Source organism: Spinacia oleracea, chromosome 5, assembly GCF_020520425.1.
Source record: "Spinacia oleracea cultivar Varoflay chromosome 5, BTI_SOV_V1, whole genome shotgun sequence".
Taxonomy (NCBI): domain Eukaryota; kingdom Viridiplantae; phylum Streptophyta; class Magnoliopsida; order Caryophyllales; family Amaranthaceae; genus Spinacia; species Spinacia oleracea.
Window position 1 is genome coordinate 11644283 of NC_079491.1, and position 17510 is coordinate 11661792.

General features: G+C 34.2%; 1 protein-coding gene across 1 annotated transcript; it reads right to left on the bottom strand.

Annotated features, from left to right (window-relative positions):
* Positions 1-10215: 10215 nt before the first annotated feature.
* On the bottom strand, positions 10216-14002 carry LOC110798847 (remorin 4.1). The gene is made up of 6 exons (XM_022004048.2): positions 13710-14002; positions 12985-13070; positions 12617-12889; positions 12248-12383; positions 12028-12109; positions 10216-10585 (listed from the first exon to the last, which is right to left on the bottom strand). The coding sequence occupies exons 1-6, from the start codon at positions 13736-13738 to the stop codon at positions 10388-10390; spliced, it is 804 nt and encodes a 267-aa protein (XP_021859740.2). The 5' UTR covers positions 13739-14002; the 3' UTR covers positions 10216-10387.
* Positions 14003-17510: the final 3508 nt, after the last annotated feature.

Below are 17510 nucleotides of genomic sequence, written 5' to 3' on the forward strand. Positions count from 1 at the left end.
TAATTTGAATTGAGTAAAATCTTGATAAATAAACTCATATGTTAGTCTACTTACCATGTATTATTATTTTAATTAACATTCTTACTTACCAGTTACCCTGTATTATATTATTAATAGTAGACTAACATAAAAGTTTATTTATCAATATTTTTTTATATTTCTTATCAGATTAAAAAGTTATAATAATGCATAAATAAAATTATATCATAAAGGAAAAAATAATATTGATTTAGCTTTCCTCCAATAATATATTATTCAGTACACATCTATGATAATTAAAATATATTTTTATCTTAGTTTCCTAAAAAAACCGTAATGTAATTGAAAGAGTTTAATTCCGTGAGGATTTCATTCCATCAATCAACAATATATACAAAGTATTTCGAGGCTAATCAGCCATGATTCTAACTATGCACTATCTGATCTTTGACTAAGTTAGGTAACAAAATATCTACGTAACTTATTTACATCAACTAAATATATGCTCGTATATTCTTAACAAATAAATATACTCTCATATATTCTAACAGTAACTTATTTATTTTAAAGTAAAAAAATAAAAAGGCATTTTGGCGGGAAAATTTTACACCAGGAATTGACATGTGTCATTCCTGGTGTCTCTTTTAGTATACTAGATTAGATCTCGTGCACGCACGGATTATGATAATTATTTTTTACAAAATATTTAACTAATTATAAATATCCCAAACTACTACATATTTATAAAAAAAATTAGCATACTCATTTAAATTTATTTATCCTGCATTTTATATATGTGTAATATGCTAATTTGATCGACATATCGAGTGAATATAATTTTCATTACTATAAAATCGATTTGGCTAAAATATTATCAAAAAATATTTAGCAAAATTATTATTACGTGATATCTATTATTTCTATAATTTATTAACTTTTTTTCCATACAAAGATAGTTTACAAAAAGGTAGAGAATAAAAATGAAATAAAAAGATATATATTTTTGGAAAATATTTTAGGCGGGAAAATTTTACACCAGAAAGTGACATGTGTCATTCCTGGTGTCTGTTTTAGTATATAGTAATAGATAGTAATAGATATCAGAAAAATTATTGAGTAAATGACATGATAATGAATATCCCGTGCTAATAAAACTAGTCTATATTATTAAAGCGGATTGGTGGTGAATACGAGGGCTCCAAAACCCCAATACTCCTCTTTTAGGTACTCTCCTATTTTGGAAACAGTAGATAAAGGCAAGAAAAATAACTGACTAAACATATAAAGAAAATGTAAATGAAATGGAAGCAATATTTTTTTTGTGTGCAAATGAGCCACAACGGTAGGGATAAGAATTAATCCCAGGATCATCTAGAATCGGGAGGAAAGCTTTAACTAACTGAGTTATCCGCCTATCCCCCACTCTTTGAAAGGGAAGCAATGTCAATCTAAAACACTAAAAAGAAAAAAGGAAGTAATTAAATTGACAAACAAATGTTAAAAAAAACAAGAAAAGTGATTAAATTGACAAACAAATAAAAAATAGGGAAACAATGAATAATCGTAACCAACACCAGTTTAAAAATTCAAGAATAACGACATTTGAAGTTAAGTATATTATTGTTTTTTTTTTTGGTTGCAAATGAGAGGCATAGAGCTATTATATTAATTTAACAGGAGTATTATACTTTTACAGTTATTCTCGTGTATTAACACGGGCACAAACTAGTTTGTGATTAAAAAAAAGGTATATCTACTTGAACATCGGTCCGATAAATAACAAAAACTTTAAATACATGTTTGTTGGACCAGGAAATGAATGAAAATTTGACAAATACACAATTTGTTTCCATTTGCCGTAATAGAAAGTCATTTGAAACTATACGAGTTATAAATGACAAATGAAAATATTGCTTTTTTGGTTAAGCAATTTTGTTATTATGACAATGACAACTGGAATTTAAAGATATGCCTATGCAGTTAATTAAACAATACGTTTATTTATTTACAACCATATATAAATAAATGGAGCTGGTAGAGAATAAGATATAATTTTGGGACGGAGAATTTGAACTCATCGCGAAGCTGTTAGAAGGAACTTGAGCAGAGATGGGTGGGTGGCAGGGGGGTTCAAGATCCTACTCGGATCCTACCCTAATATTAAGGGAAGGTGACAACTTTTTTAGATCTTATAGAGTAAGGTTAGAGTATGGGTATATGAGGTATCATGTAGGGACCGGTAGGGTAAGAGTTAAAAGTTTTCTGACCCAGATCCTACCCATATCATAGGTGTTGTAAATAATGCGTTGTAACCATGAAATTAACAATAATAATAAGGAAGAAATACAATACTCAATAATTGATCTCAAAAGCTATGACGGGTTTTACGTCTGCCCTAGAAGCGTATTTCGCCACCACCGGTACAAGGTTCTCAGTGACGATTGCTCCCCAAGGGTAACATAACTACCTTCCAACTCTGTACACCGATTGGAAGGCTGGAATTACTTCAAGAACTGCTCAGACCTCTATTTGACAATAATGGACAGAGATAATATGTTTAGGGTTTTTTCGTTTCTCTGTGTGTATCTGAGTATTTTTATTGGAATAAATAAAGGAGTATTTATAAGGAATCTGGTATAAACCGCAACTCCCAAACAATACTCCAAAACCAATACCCACGACACCGAAACGAGCCCACAAGCATTATCACAATTAAACGGATCCGTATTGCATTATAATTACCAACAATAGGCCCATAAGATTAGTATCCTGCCCCGACCCTAAGCTAGACCAGCTCAAATATAATTAAAAATATACGAAGTAATAAATATAAAAATAAACAAAATTCTAAAACAATTCACAAAATCACCTCTACTACTCTAACAGTCAACTGACACTACCACTCTCTAATTAAGTCAAAGAAATCTCTAACATTGACGTTGTTTAGTTGAGAACTTGAGATTTTATAATTTGTGAGCGTAGTACTTTAAATTGCGATGTGTTTAAGGAAATATAAGTATTTGTTTCAAAATGCCAAATGAATAGTTGGTCTTATATTATTTTTACGCATTGCACATAATTAATTGTATATAAAAAAAGCAGATAAAAATTATAGAAAAAATAGGCAACCTGTTGCGGGCATGCTACAATCCCTAGACCCTACTCATGCCCTGCAGAATCCATAGAGTTCGTGCAAGGGTCTTGTAATTTTTAGACTCTGTACTCTATAGGGTAAAGGTATGATATGAGTATAGGTCACAAAATTAGGGTCCGAGTATTGCTATACACTACCCAAAATGTACCCAGTGTCTTCCCTAAATTCGAGCATATATATATTGTAAGTTTGTAACGACAACCAACTCATAACGGTAGCAACCTGCCTAGATTCAATGGCGGATCAAGCTAGGTGGTGGCGGGTAGGGGGGGCCGCCTCCACAAGATTTTTAACAACGTTTATATATTGTTTAATGGAAGAAGCGATAATAAAATGCTATCTCCTTTAATGGTAAAACGTGTTAGTGATAGATTAAGAATTGTGTGCATTTGATATTGGGTTTGACTCCGGCCTAGCAAGCACAATTTTATTTTGAAAAAAGGGCTCAAAAGCCGCCAAATTAGTGTTTTATAGCTAATTTTTGAGGTAATTCGATATTTTTGACATTTCGCACCCTCGACCAATAATTTATGGCTCCGCCATTGTCTAAATTAATAAATACGATCAAGTTCAAAGAACTACTATCTCAAGGTCTTTAGTTCATTGCCACATACGAAGTATACGGCAAATGTAATCAAAACAAAGACACAAACTGACCTTATTGCAAGTTTGCAACCATCCTTTCTTTCGTACGAAACTTATTCTTTGTATCCAACACCAACCTGTAAATGAATGATTGAACGAAGGGTTTTGCATGGAGTAATAAGTTAAGTGGGTTGAGTATTTAATAGCCACATTAAGCTTGTCTGGGGATTTGTTCGTACTCGTGAAAAAAGTTACATACTACGTATATCCGTACTCGGCAATCCTGCAAAACAATTTTAGGGCACGCCCTGAAATAATATATTTTGGCCTGAACTTAATTCGGCTTGGGTAGAGCTGTCAAAAATTGACCCGACATGAAAACCCGACCTGAACCGATCGAACCCATGGTCGATCATGACCCGAAATTTTGGTAAAATAGGTAATCCGAAATCCAACCTGTACCTGACCCGAAAAAATCGATAACCGATTTTAACCCGGCGTTGTATGACTCGAACCCGAACCGACACCCGACCGAAAGATAACCAATAACCGAACAGACCCGAATGAATAATGATTCGAACCCGATTCGATACCCGAAAATGACCTTAATCCGATTTTTACCACATAACTTGTTATGACTTGACCTGTGGAGTAAATATTTTACGCTTGAATATTTTAAGATGACTAAATCAGATATTGACTCGATCTTAACCCGTGTCCGAGAGTGAATCCGGCCTGAATTTTAACCGACCCAAAAATTATCCGATTCGAACTTGTACCCAAACCCGAGATTAATCGATTCAAACCCGACTATAAAAGACCCAAACCCGACTCGACCAGAACCCGACTTGTACCCGAAATGGGAAAAAACCCGACATGACCCGAACAAAAACAAACATGACCTGCACCCCAGTGATAAAGTAACCTGACACAATCCGACCTGATCATGACACGAGACCCGAGATGACTCGACCCGACCTGTTTTGACAGCTCTAGGCTCGGGTATGACCTCATGTTTTTGTCAGCCAGGAACGATCTATTATTTTGGCCAAAGCTCGCCTCGTCCCATGATTGGGTCTAATCAAAGGTTATTTCACTTGCTAATTTGGAGCATCAAATGAGTAAGATAGGAACTAAACCCTTAGTCAAACAACGGGTACCTGTTATTATATTCAATTTAAAAAAAATTGACTTTATAAGTAGATTATTGTAATATCATTCAACACTAAGTACCAATATTAGCATATAATTTTGAGTACATTACTAAATAAATTACAATTTACTCAAATTATACGTTCATTATTAACATTTAGGATTTTGAGCTCTTGGGAAAAATATTTAAATTAGTAAAAACTAAAAAAAAGACTTATCGGATCATTATCAGGCACCCGTTTAAACGATATCTGTAACAATATCCAATAACCGAATTTCGGACTGGGTACCCAAACCGAAAACTATATCGATTCGAATACCCACTTTTTTAGATCGGATACGGGATCGAGATTTAGATTTTTAATTTTTCATATAGTTTTGGTCAGCACTACAGTCGGCTATAGATAAGCCCTCGAAATGGGGTAAAATCACATCGCCTTAATTTCTCAAATAAATGGGCTAACAATAGAAGATTGATGATAAAGCCCACCAATCCATCTCTGCCTTTTTAACATAAGCAATTGAAACATTATGCCCAAACCCTAAAGTCGCCCTTCAGTCCACAGTTCACAGTTTTCACACCCAAGTAGAACTGTCAAAAAAACTGACTCGACACGATAATCCGACCTGAACCGACATGTATTCGTAAGGAGTGTAAATCGGCCGAAACCCAAAATGTTACTAAAACAGAAAACTCATATCTCGACCGTATCCGACCCGTTAAATCGACGATCGATTTTGACTCGTTAATGCATGACCCGAACCCGAGCGAAACATAACCATTAATCCATGAACCGAACCGACCCGACCGGATAATTACCTGAACCTGATTCAACACCCGACCAGAAATCAATTATAACTTGATGAAACTTGTTATTGTCCCGATATGATGCAATCCGTTAGGGGTGTAAGTGGATTGAGAAAAGTCCAAAGTCCAATCCAGTTCCGTCCAAATTTGTCGGACTGGATCGGACTTGAAATTTTTTGGATCGGACTCGGACTCAAATTACCAAATCCAATTATTTTTGGACTGGACTTGGACTAAACCTTTTGGAGTCCAAAAATCCAATTAAGTCCAAAGTTTTAAGATTTTATTTATAGATAAATATTTGTAATTTAAAAACTATTGTGAAATATGTGATTTTTGGGCCTTATTTACTATGTGCAAAAAAAAACAACAAAATATTACACTCCATATAAAACTCATAACCCAAAAATATTATGTCAACCTCTTTCTCATTCGCTTTCTCTCGTCGGCTGTGATGGTTGATTATTGAGTTTTAATATATTTAAAGTTATGTTTTTTTAAGAACTGAAACCCTTTTTTGGCTAAGTGTTTAATGTGTATAACATATTGTTATTTACAATTATATCTATTGCTTAAGGGCTATTTATTTTTCCTTTATAAAGGAGTGACTTATAATATAGGTGTTAAATTATTTAATACCCACTATTTGATACTCGTGTACGGAGTATTTTATTTTATGTGTTAGAAAAGTTACCCGGTAACAGAATTATTTACATTTATTTTCGAACCGTTTGAGTTAATTTTTTTTAAAAAAAATAAAACTTAAATCATTTTTTTTTTCAAAAAATAAATTGGATCGGATCGGATTGGACTGGATTCGGACTCAATAATTTTTTTATGGATCGGATTGGATCGGACTCGAAAAATGTTTGGATCGGACTTGGACTCAATTATCCAAGTCCAAAAAATTTTGGATTGGATTTGGACTTGGCATAGTCCAATCCAGTCCATCCAATTTACACCCCTACAATCCGTTACCTGATTTTACCCGACTTCTTAACAACCCGACTTGTCATTGACCTAACCAAATAGTAACTTAAAGTTAATATTATTTTTAAAAATGTTTTAAACCAAATTTAACAAAAACGTGTTAAATCAAATTTAACCTAAGTTAAGCATAACTTATTTTGTTCCCGCAATGTTTTTGAGTTATTATTTTGCAATTTTTTGTAATCCTTAATTCTTGTTTTGATCCTACAAGTTTTAGTATACATTATATTAAAAATTTCAGTACTTTGATGTTCAAATAAAATAATTTGTATACCCTAATAGATATCGGCCCGGATCTTAACCGTGTCCGAGAATGAAACCGACTGTAATCCCCCGTAAATTTAGAAACATTATTTATATATTTTAACGTATAGTTAATTATATTTAAATAAAAATTTACTAATTTTAGTAATAAATATATAATTAACGTATATTTATTTTTATACGTTTTAAATATTTCAACGATTTATGAAATTAAAATAATTTTAGAATTTGATGTTGAAAATAATTTGAATTACGAAAACACGATTGAATTTAGAAAACAATCCTAAGCGGTGTTGAATTCAAATACCAAACTTAATTCTAATCCTAGCCCAATTTGATATAGCCCAATTTGATAAAGCCCAAAACAAATAACCCATAAACCCAAATCCTTGTTTCAATACTCACGTGAAACTCAACTCCCCTTCTCTTCTCCCCATTCACGTGTTCACGTAAAAATCACCAAAATCTCAAACCCTCCTCCTTTCTCTCAGCCGTCGGACCTCTGCTGCGCCACCACTCCTCCGTCGTCGGTACTCCTCCATCTCCTCCTGCTTCTTCTCTTTCGTTTTCCTTTCTCCTTTACTTTGCTTTATTGTCTTCTCTCATCCTCACTCGTGGTTTTGTTTTCTGCGACAACCACCACCACCACCTGGTCGCCGCTACTACGCCACCACCTTGCCGCGCCGTTGAGACGCCTCCATGCTTGCTGCGCCGGTAATCTCTTATTCCTCCTCCCTCTCTTGCTTCATTCTTTCTCTTGTTCGTTTTCTACAACCTTACTCGGTTGTTTATGCGTTCGCAGCCACCAGCACACCTCCGTGTGCAACCCTGCCGCCCAGCCGCGCCTCCAGCCATGCCTTCGTCCTTCCTCTCTCCTAACTTTTGGTTATTTCCTTAAACCCTAAACTAATTAATGAATTTAATTACGTTTTAATAATTTAATTATGTTTCTTGAATTAAAATTATAACTTTTATGATTTGATTATGAATTTCAAGAATTATATGTTTGCATAATTAAATTATTAATTTTCAGATTATATAAATGCATTGAAATATTGATTTTTAATTATTTAAAGTATGAATTTTAAGGTTTTTAAGGATTTTAAATCATGGTAGGATGTTTAGGAATTATTAGAGTTATTGTTTTTATGATTTCAAACATGTTAATTATGTTTTGGAGCAGTTTGAAAGTAGTTATATTGCTGGAAATTAAAGTATGATGTTTGCGAAGAGTTTTCAACGAATTTCAATCATTGATTCAATAATTATTATGCTAGGAAATCAAATACTCAAGTTTTGATGTTGGGGAATGTTCTAAGTATATTTAGGATGTATTTGGAATGCTTTATTATGGTTGCGAATGATTAGAAATTGATGGGGATTATTTGTTGGTTGTTTTAGGCGGAGAATTTTCTTTAGGCGATATTTGAAAGTGTTAAAGTGGCCTATTAGTTGTTTATACAAGGTACGTACATACCTGTGTGCTTGGAACGTGTGCTAATTGTTGAAACCATGTTGAATCTTGTTGTTGAACTTGGTTATGTTGATATTATTGTTGAACTTGGTGATGTTGATATTATGGACGAACTGGGTTATATTGAATGTGCATGTTTAATACTGTTGGACAAACTTATTGAACTCATTTTGCACTATAAGAACTGTAACATGTTAGTATGGATGTTTGATACAAACACGTTGGTTGGGAACACTAGATTATTCTATATGATTGGGTTGGATCAATTGGTTGTTGTTCCCTTTCTATCTTTTCACTACTTTATAAGGGCGGAGGACCTTGTTTAGTAAGTTGGAACTTTATGCCCATATACAGGGTTGCTCATGGTTAAAGGAAAGGTTGGTTAAGTTGGAATGAGTCTTGATTGATGCTTTTATGATCACTTACTTAATTCCAAGATAAAAACAGTTGTGAACAAATGTGAATTGTCTGTCTTATGTAATGGTTGAGTCATAACGGAATCTCAATTTGTAAATCATGTAAAGTGAAACTGAATAGCAATAGCTTTAGACTGTGCACGTCTGAAGTGACGGACAAACAGGAGTTGGGGTTCATGGTGGTAGCCCATGGCCTTTTCTGGGACCGGATTGATCACCGTGTCCTATTTTTATTTAAACGTTCCTCGATATCGCAGGTCACTGAGGTTACGGAGTCGCGCCCGTACCTCGTCTTCCTTAGTGAAGACTTCTGGATGGTCAACTCGGTCCATTGTCTATTTCAACTAAAATAATATTATGGTTGTTAAGCCTAGCTTAGTCTAGTCAAGTATAATCGTCAATTTATTATGTTTTGTCTGTCCTTACTTATATTTATTAGTATCATGTTAGGGTTGTTGGTTTGATAGTATCATGCTAGGATTGTTGTTGTTTTAGTATGTAGTACTCAGCTTTGCTGATTACGTGCTTTGTTTGTGTGTGTTGATCATGGCTATGCCTTATTGATCCTGTGATGACCCATCTTTGGTGAGCAGTCTCTAAGGATCAATAAGCGTTGCCCATCTACAGGTTTGAAGATGATGCATCATTGGGATCGGGATTAGAGAGCTTGTAGTTCTATTCGTTTAATTAAGTGATTTAATTTGTTAACTTGGATTTGAAATTTGTCGTACTATTCGTGATTCCTTATTTTCGTTAATTGGTTTTGAACTTAATATGTAATCGATTATTTATAAACCTAAAAGTTAGTTTTATGTTTTCCGCTGCAAAATTCTGAATAAGCCGTTACGTTTTCACACGGGCGATAATGCCTTGATAATTCTCTATAGTTATATTTATAAAAGGGTTGTTTTAGAAAAAAGGGAATTGTCGGGGTGTTACAACGTGAATTTTAACCAACTCGATAATTATCTGGTTCGAACTTAACTCGTACCCGAAATTAACTGCTACAAACCCGACTCAAACCCGACTAGATAAAACCCGAACCCAAAATTATACCCGACATGAATAAGACTCGACTTGAACCTCGGCCTATAACCGAAATGAAAAAATAACCCGACATAACCCGTCTGGAAATCAACATGACCAAACCCGACCTGAACCCGGGATAAAGAGACCGGACCGGATCATGACCCAAGACCCGAGTTGACTAAATCCAGACTCGACTCGAGTAACCATTTTGACAGCTCTACACCCAAGTTTCAATATATCAATACTATTTTATCATTGTAGATGCCTTACGGCTGATTATTAATGATATTTTTCTTTCCCGTAAAATTAAGAAAAAAAAGAAAGAAAAAAAAAAAGAAAAGCAAACATGAACTCCTTAGGACGATTTTAAATACAAATAGTATATACTAAAACGAGGTCTTTGCTAACAATCAAAATAATCTTAAATTTAATATAACCATGTACAATTACTAGCTTCATCAATAAGCTATGTCATAATTAATTATCTCATTATCGTTAATCAAAGTAATTAGTACCCCGTTCTTCGTAGATGTTAATTAACATTCGAAACACAAACATTGAACAGGAAGTTTGTCTGTGGATCTAATCTTCATTGCCTGATGTTTAGTATGAGCTTCTTCATTTCTCTTCTTCTCCTCTAGTTGCTTCATAGCTCCTCCAGCTACATCTTCTATCTTTACTACTTTGTTTTGGTGGTGGTGCAAGTTTATTCTCTTTAACCTCTCTAACTCGGCCTAAAACGAATATCATAATAAAATCAAGTATATAATCAGCAGCATGAATCAAAGAATATCCTTATAATTTTTGAAATCAAAAAAATGAAAGGAGTATTTTTCAACATGCAATTAGCTACGTCGCATTAATTAGAATATCCGGAAACGCATTTACAAAAACTCGGTATAGGAATCCACAATGAAACGATTCAATTGATCAAGATGCATTTTTTTTTTCCTTTGGTGCGAATGAGCCTCGAGGGCAATATAAATTACAAATGGGGGCAGGAATTCGAACCTGAGACCTATTGTACACAGGCCCTCAGTCTTAACCACTAGGCCAAGACATCACTGGTATCAAGATTCATATTTTGATTCAACACAATTTATTTTTCTGGTCGCCAAGTTAAAATCTTAACAATGAACTTTTTATTTGTTGCTATTGGAGACCATTTTTCTTGTTATTTATTGCTAAATGGCATCATATTGCATGATGTTTTTAATCGAATGTGTAAAGGAATATTTTTCAACAAGCAAAATGATAAATGTCAAAATAATGTGTGTCGTAACTATTTTTTTAAATTACGTAAAAATATATTATTAGATTGTAATTTCTATTTTTTAATTTATATACAAAATAAATGGAAATGTATATTTACTATAACCATTATAAAAATTATTTCCTTCTTTTTTTAGGGATTAACTTGTTTTAATATTTTCATAGTAAAAATATGGCGTTTAGAGTAAAATAATTTGATGTATCGCGGTCTACGTGGCACTCTTGTGATACCATTAAAAGAGTGAGATATAAGATTGCGACACATGTTATTTGTCGCAACTTGTAACCTTTATCATCGCTCTTTCAACAATTAACTACGTTTATTAAGTTTCAACTTTTGCGAACAACTGCTTATATTGCCATTTTTTTTAAACAACATAATTTGTTTCTATTACGAACCACTACCATTTTGCAGAAAGCATAAACTTTTCTACGGAGTACTAACTTTTTTTCATTATAGCGTACGCGCGTGAAAGTGGGTCTAAGTCGCCCAAGTATTGAATAAGCTAAGTTAACTTTTTATTTGAAATGAAGTTGTTCGTAAAAGTCGAAACTTAAAAGATACATAATGATCGCATAAAACCCTAAATTAAACAACCTACACTACAAGAATATGTATCTTTAACGACAATCTATTTACGACGGGTCAAAAATCCCGTCGCAAAAGCCTTTTGAGACGGGGCTAACAACCAAACAAGGACGGGAATAACCGTCGCAAATGTCTTTTACGACGGGCTTACGACGGGATTCCTATTTACGACGGCTCCCTTTTATGACGGGTTCGCGACAGGAAATCCCGTCGTTAATCAACGATAATTGACCTTTCGCGACGGGATTTCCCGTCGTTAATAGTACAATTTCTTGTAGTGCTAGTTCGGGAAATAAAGTTTAATATACTCGGTACCTTTCTTCTTTCCATGTCAATGCCAGCTTTCTTCTTCTTCTCATTCTCCCACTCTATGATCTTCTCCCTCATCTTCTCATACCTAAAATACATGACATTTTTGTTCTTTTATAATGCATGTTCAAAAATCAAAACCTAACACCTAAAATATAAAAACTAGAGGGCTGCTTTAATTTTTTTTATGTACGTAGTACCTTTTGTTAATGTATAACGTACTTACCATTTATTAATCTTGGCTAATCGTGCTTGTTCCCAAGCATCAGCTTTAGTTGTTGTGACCCTTCTAGTCCCATTTTGCTCTACCCCTGCTACCTCAATAGGTCTTGTAGAAGTCCTTCGTATTGAACTTTGATCACCTGTCACATGTTATCTTACCAATTTTTAACATGACACATATAGATAACATATTACACGTACTTTGGCAGACGTATAATTATATACTACTTAGCTTACGTACGTTGATAAAATGTAAACCGTTTTAGTTTTATTCTGTATCTTATGCTATCTAACATAAATGCAAGTTAGTTTTACCAAGTCTACATAATGCTACCCGTACTTAAAATTTCTCAAATTTAGAAAGCTTAATTACCACCATCTCTTGTTTCCTTGTGTGATAATTGCCTCATTAGATTTCCTAAATTTGGTAGTTGTTCAAAGGTATTATCATCATCTTGGCTATTGTTATCTTCCATGTAGCGGGTCTTGGTTTTGGGTGTATTAGGATCTTCTCTAAAGCTCTCCACCATCCTTTTCTCAAACTCGGCTCTCGTTTCTTCTAAAGAGTAAATTGCATATGCTGCTGCTGCAATGCTTGCTGCGAATTCGCTTTCCTTACAATTGTACTCCTTCATTATTGAACTCCCTTCAACAACATAACCATGAATTTCATTATAATTAAGTAAATTTTATTAGTAGAAATTGTATCATTTTTGCCAAGTTCTGAAGAAATGTACGTACCTCGTCTGAAGGATTCTGATTTCATTCTGTCTCTGATGTTTGCGTATTCTTCAGGTCTATCTTGTTTTACATCTGAAAAACTCACTCTGATATACAAGATGCTAATTATGTCAATTGTTTGCTTGATATTATTATTATTACTCCCTAGTGTTTATGCACATGATATTTTATGTTAAATATTGTAATTTTATAGAACAAGTAAAGATGGTTGTGGATCCGGCAGAACTCATGTGCCATGGCCTGAACATGCCTGACCCACACCAAGTCCATTTGTATTGGGCCGTGTCGTTCCGGTTCAAAATGGTCCGGTCAAGGCCCATGGGGCTATCGTACGCGGTCGGCCCATCATACATGCATAAGCCTAATTTTACTGAATTTACCATGCTTTGTCGGATTGGGTCGGGTCTTGACGTGCTTTTTCAAAAAAAAAATGTGCTTTTTTCATGTCGGGCCAGACCGGCCTGACGCACAACCATTTTTACTTTTCTCTACCACTTTACAAGAACTTTAAAGGGGAACTAATTAATTAAACTAATCTGCAACCACTTTTTAATTAAAACTTCATAACTGGACTAATTGCAATATGGTGCAACCGTATAGGAAAAAAAAATCGATGATAGGATTGATGGCTAAGAAGGACTAAACAGGTACTCCTATTTGACACAAATGATGATAAACTTGATTCAAAGGCATAATAAATAAAATAAAATAAAAAAACCGAGTACCTTCTTCGGTGCTTCTTCGGTTGATCCATTTTAGTCTTTGGTGCAATACAATACAACTATACAAGTAACCCTGCACGGAGATATCTAGCTATATCTTCTGCGTAAACTGATCTGATCTGATCCGATCTGATCCGATCTGATATGTTTTTGCCGGAGAAATACGTAGCTAGCTCGATATATATATATGTGCAAGAATCATTTAAATTTTCATAATTATTGGTCATACATCTGGGTTTTTTCATTGTGTTCGTGAGTACTATTATACAAGAAATATTTATCAGAGAAGAACCAGAGCTTTGGGCAAGTAATATGTAACGTGTAGATGATATACTTTGCAGACTAAGTAGTAGTTTTGGCAATCTAATTATACTTAATCCTCTTAGTGATGGATAGGTATAACTATCAAACAAGCAAGGCATCTTTATTTTTGTGCATCAATCATATCTATATTATTTTAAACTTATCTTAATTAATCATCGATCCTAATCGTTTTTCTCCTTTTAGAGAGTTAAAGTTGAAAGGTAAGTAGTTAAAATTTTATAATTGTAGTACGGCTAGCCGTCTTCTCCCTTTTTTTTTCTCTCTAGGGTTTACAAATTTCAAAGGGTTTTTAGGCCGGAAATAGTCAAATTTTTTGGCTATTTCCGACCCTTTTGGTTTAATTATTCATGTGTTTGTCTTCAGATTCAATAAAACTACATCGTTTGAGTGTAGTAAGTTCCCCTATAGTGGGATTAGTGAGTGTAGTAAGTTCCCCTATGGTGGGATTAGTTGAATATCTGGGTTTTAGTATTAGTATAGGTTTGGTGGAGTATCGTCGTGAATTCGATTCGTTGATAAAGAATAATACGAGATTGAACCAGTTATCAAATTTTCAAATTGACTTAGATGAATCGGATGGAAACCGTCCTCGCGGCTACAACAAATCGTTAGACCGTCTCTCCGAAAAAGCTATATGTTCCAGCGAATGTGCGAGAGATGTCCCATAGTGCAAGATCTTCCCAACGATGGTAGTTTTGATGAAGGAATACCTCTTTTTGATTCAATTTGTTTTGTATTTGTTAAATTCGATTTCTGTTGTACATGTTGTATGACTTTTTATTAATGAATTGATTTTACATTCAAAATAAAAAGTAGTTAAAATTTTATAAACGCTTAGTATATATAATAAAATATGTGGAAAATTGAGGAACTTAAATTTTTGGGTTTCATAACAATAAAACTCAATACCTAACATACATTATAGGGTTAACTTGACGCGATTTCAAATAAAACTAGTGTGTGGCCCGGGCGATGCCCCGATTGCTACTTTGAATAATTAAAATTCGACATTCTTCTCAGCTTAATATTTGACCAAAATGCATGTAGTCCATTAAAGTGAAAAGATTAATTAAATTAATCAACTACACATGTGCATTACGTCATTTATCATGCCAAGTGATTTTTCAATTAGATCATCTCACAATTCGTCTAATTTATTTTCTAATGGAACTAAGTGATTCAAATTAATAAATACCAAAATTAGATATATGCAGGGTATGTCTATAGTTGATGCTTATGAGACTTATAATATCATGTTTAATTTGTGGTTTTCCTAATATTTTAATTGTTATTTTATTCCAATACAGTTCATGAGAAATAAAGGTAACATAAAGAAATTGTTGTTTTCAACTTCACGTTATATGTATTTATAAGTTAAAGTACATGAATTAACACCAATTAGTGGTTGATTAAGATGGTAATGAGAGTTTATCTCCAAACTTGAGGTCTTGTGTTCAAACCTTATTGTATTGATCTTTGTTGTCAATAACATCACACAACCTTGGTGAATAGATGATGTGGCGTAAATAGGAGAGTTATAAGGGGCAATGGCTACTATAATCATGAAGGAAATAATGCCCTTGGTCCAAGTATGCATTCTATGTTAAGTCTAATAAATGCGGTTCAGTATTAATTAACAAGTTAATAATTCAGTAAGATCAAGTGAGCTGAATGCCTAGCTAGAGGCCTCTTCAGTTCAAGTGGAATTAATGATATTAATCCACAGCTTACTCTTGACTGAACCCGTAGGGTCACACAAATAGTACGTAAACGGATCAAGTATTTAATGGCATTAAATACTCCATCTATGGATATTCGGAATCGACGGATCTTGGTTTCAGTGGGAGCTGAGATCGTCACAGGCAAGAAATGAATACTCCGGAAACGATGATATTGCCGGAAACGGAAATATGGATCGTATCGGAAATATAAACATTATCCAAGTCGTAGATGTTGCCGTAAACGGAAACATGGTACGTATCGGAAAATATTATCGGAAATGGAAATATTGCCAGAATCGGAAATATTGCCGGAAACGGAAATATTGTCAGAATCGGAAATATTATCGGAATCGGAAAATAATTCCGGAAATGGAAATATTAAATATTTGTTCGAAACGGAAATTAATTCCGGAATCGGAAATATTAAATATTGTTCTTATCGGAAATGAATTCCGGAATCGGGAATTTAATCGGAAGCGTATCGTACGAATTAGCATCGGACGAGGCCCGCTAGACGAAGGCCCAGCACGAAGCCAGGCCGTCGCCCAGCGAGCCAACGCACACCAGCGCACGCCAAGCCTCGACCAGGCCCAGCGCAAGGCCAGGCCCAGCCAAGGCCTTGGGCGCGCGCGCGCGGAGCGTAGCAATGGGCCGAGCGCTGTGCGCCTAGCGTGGGCCGCAAGGCTTGCGCGGGTGTACGGTGCTCGTGCAATGCTTGTGCGGGAATCCTGAAGCAATCAGAATTCAAAGTGTGATTAAATCCTAAAACTATTAGATAATGATTATTTAATTAGAGTCCTAGTAGGGTTATAATTAAATAAATTAGTATCCTAATAGGATTCCAAAACCCTTTCCATAACTCTATAAATAAGTGCCTAGGGTCACATATTTTCAGAGATTATTCAAGTATTCAAAGTGAGTTTTTGAGAGAAAAATTCAGACACATTTCTTACCTAAGAGTGCCGAAAATCTTTAGTACCTTAAGGGCGATTCTAGTTGGTCAATCTTAAGGCGGATCCGGACGTGCTGTGGACTATCTACGGAGGGACGACACTTGGAGTCCTAAAGACTTGTTCTTGTTCGGTTCGGGCGCAGCTAGGGAAGGCACGCAACAAAGAGTATGCATCTAAACTATGCTATATGATTATGTGTAAATAATATGTATTCCTGGCTAAATGGTTTTTCCGCATGATTTATGAATTGTCATATGTATCATAACCTAACAGTGGTATCACGAGCCCCTTATAATTTTCATAATCTAAATTGCATGAACATGGTTAAATATTACAAATTTGCAAGAATTAGAAGGGGTGATTAATTTTCGTAATTGTTAATTAATTGCAAATTGCGTTTATTTAATTATACGTACGCAGTTTTTCGGCAGTTTCTTCGTTACTCATCCAAATCGAGTGATTTTTGTGTCAATTCCGCATGTAAAAGGCATTCTAAAATTTTGACAAAAAAAAAATAAATTCTGCCGAACCCAGAATTCTCAAATTCGAAGCCTAACTATGACTTTTCGAAGGTTTTAGTTTTTCGAATGCAAAATTTCGTAAATTTAAGATGTTAAATTAAATATTTGCGATTCTTGTTGATAAATCTTGAATTTTTGATTGACCTACTGTATATGTTTAACAAGTTTGAATGCCTAGCCTTGTTAATTATGCAATCTAATTTGTAATTATGATTAATTTGTTGAAAATTAGAATAATTTAGAATTAATTTGATTTTCATAATTAATTATAATTTAATTAGAAAC

Bases quoted from the DNA above. Each gene is read 5' to 3' on its own strand.
- LOC110798847 (XM_022004048.2), bottom strand. From the start codon at position 13,738: ATGGATCAACCGAAGAAGCACCGAAGAAG. The intron at 12,384-12,616 runs GTAATTAAGCTT...AACATGTGACAG, and splicing joins CAAGGAAACAAGAGATGGTG to GTGATCAAAGTTCAATACGA. The intron at 12,110-12,247 runs GTAAGTACGTTA...CATGTATTTTAG, and splicing joins TTAGCCAAGATTAATAAATG to GTATGAGAAGATGAGGGAGA.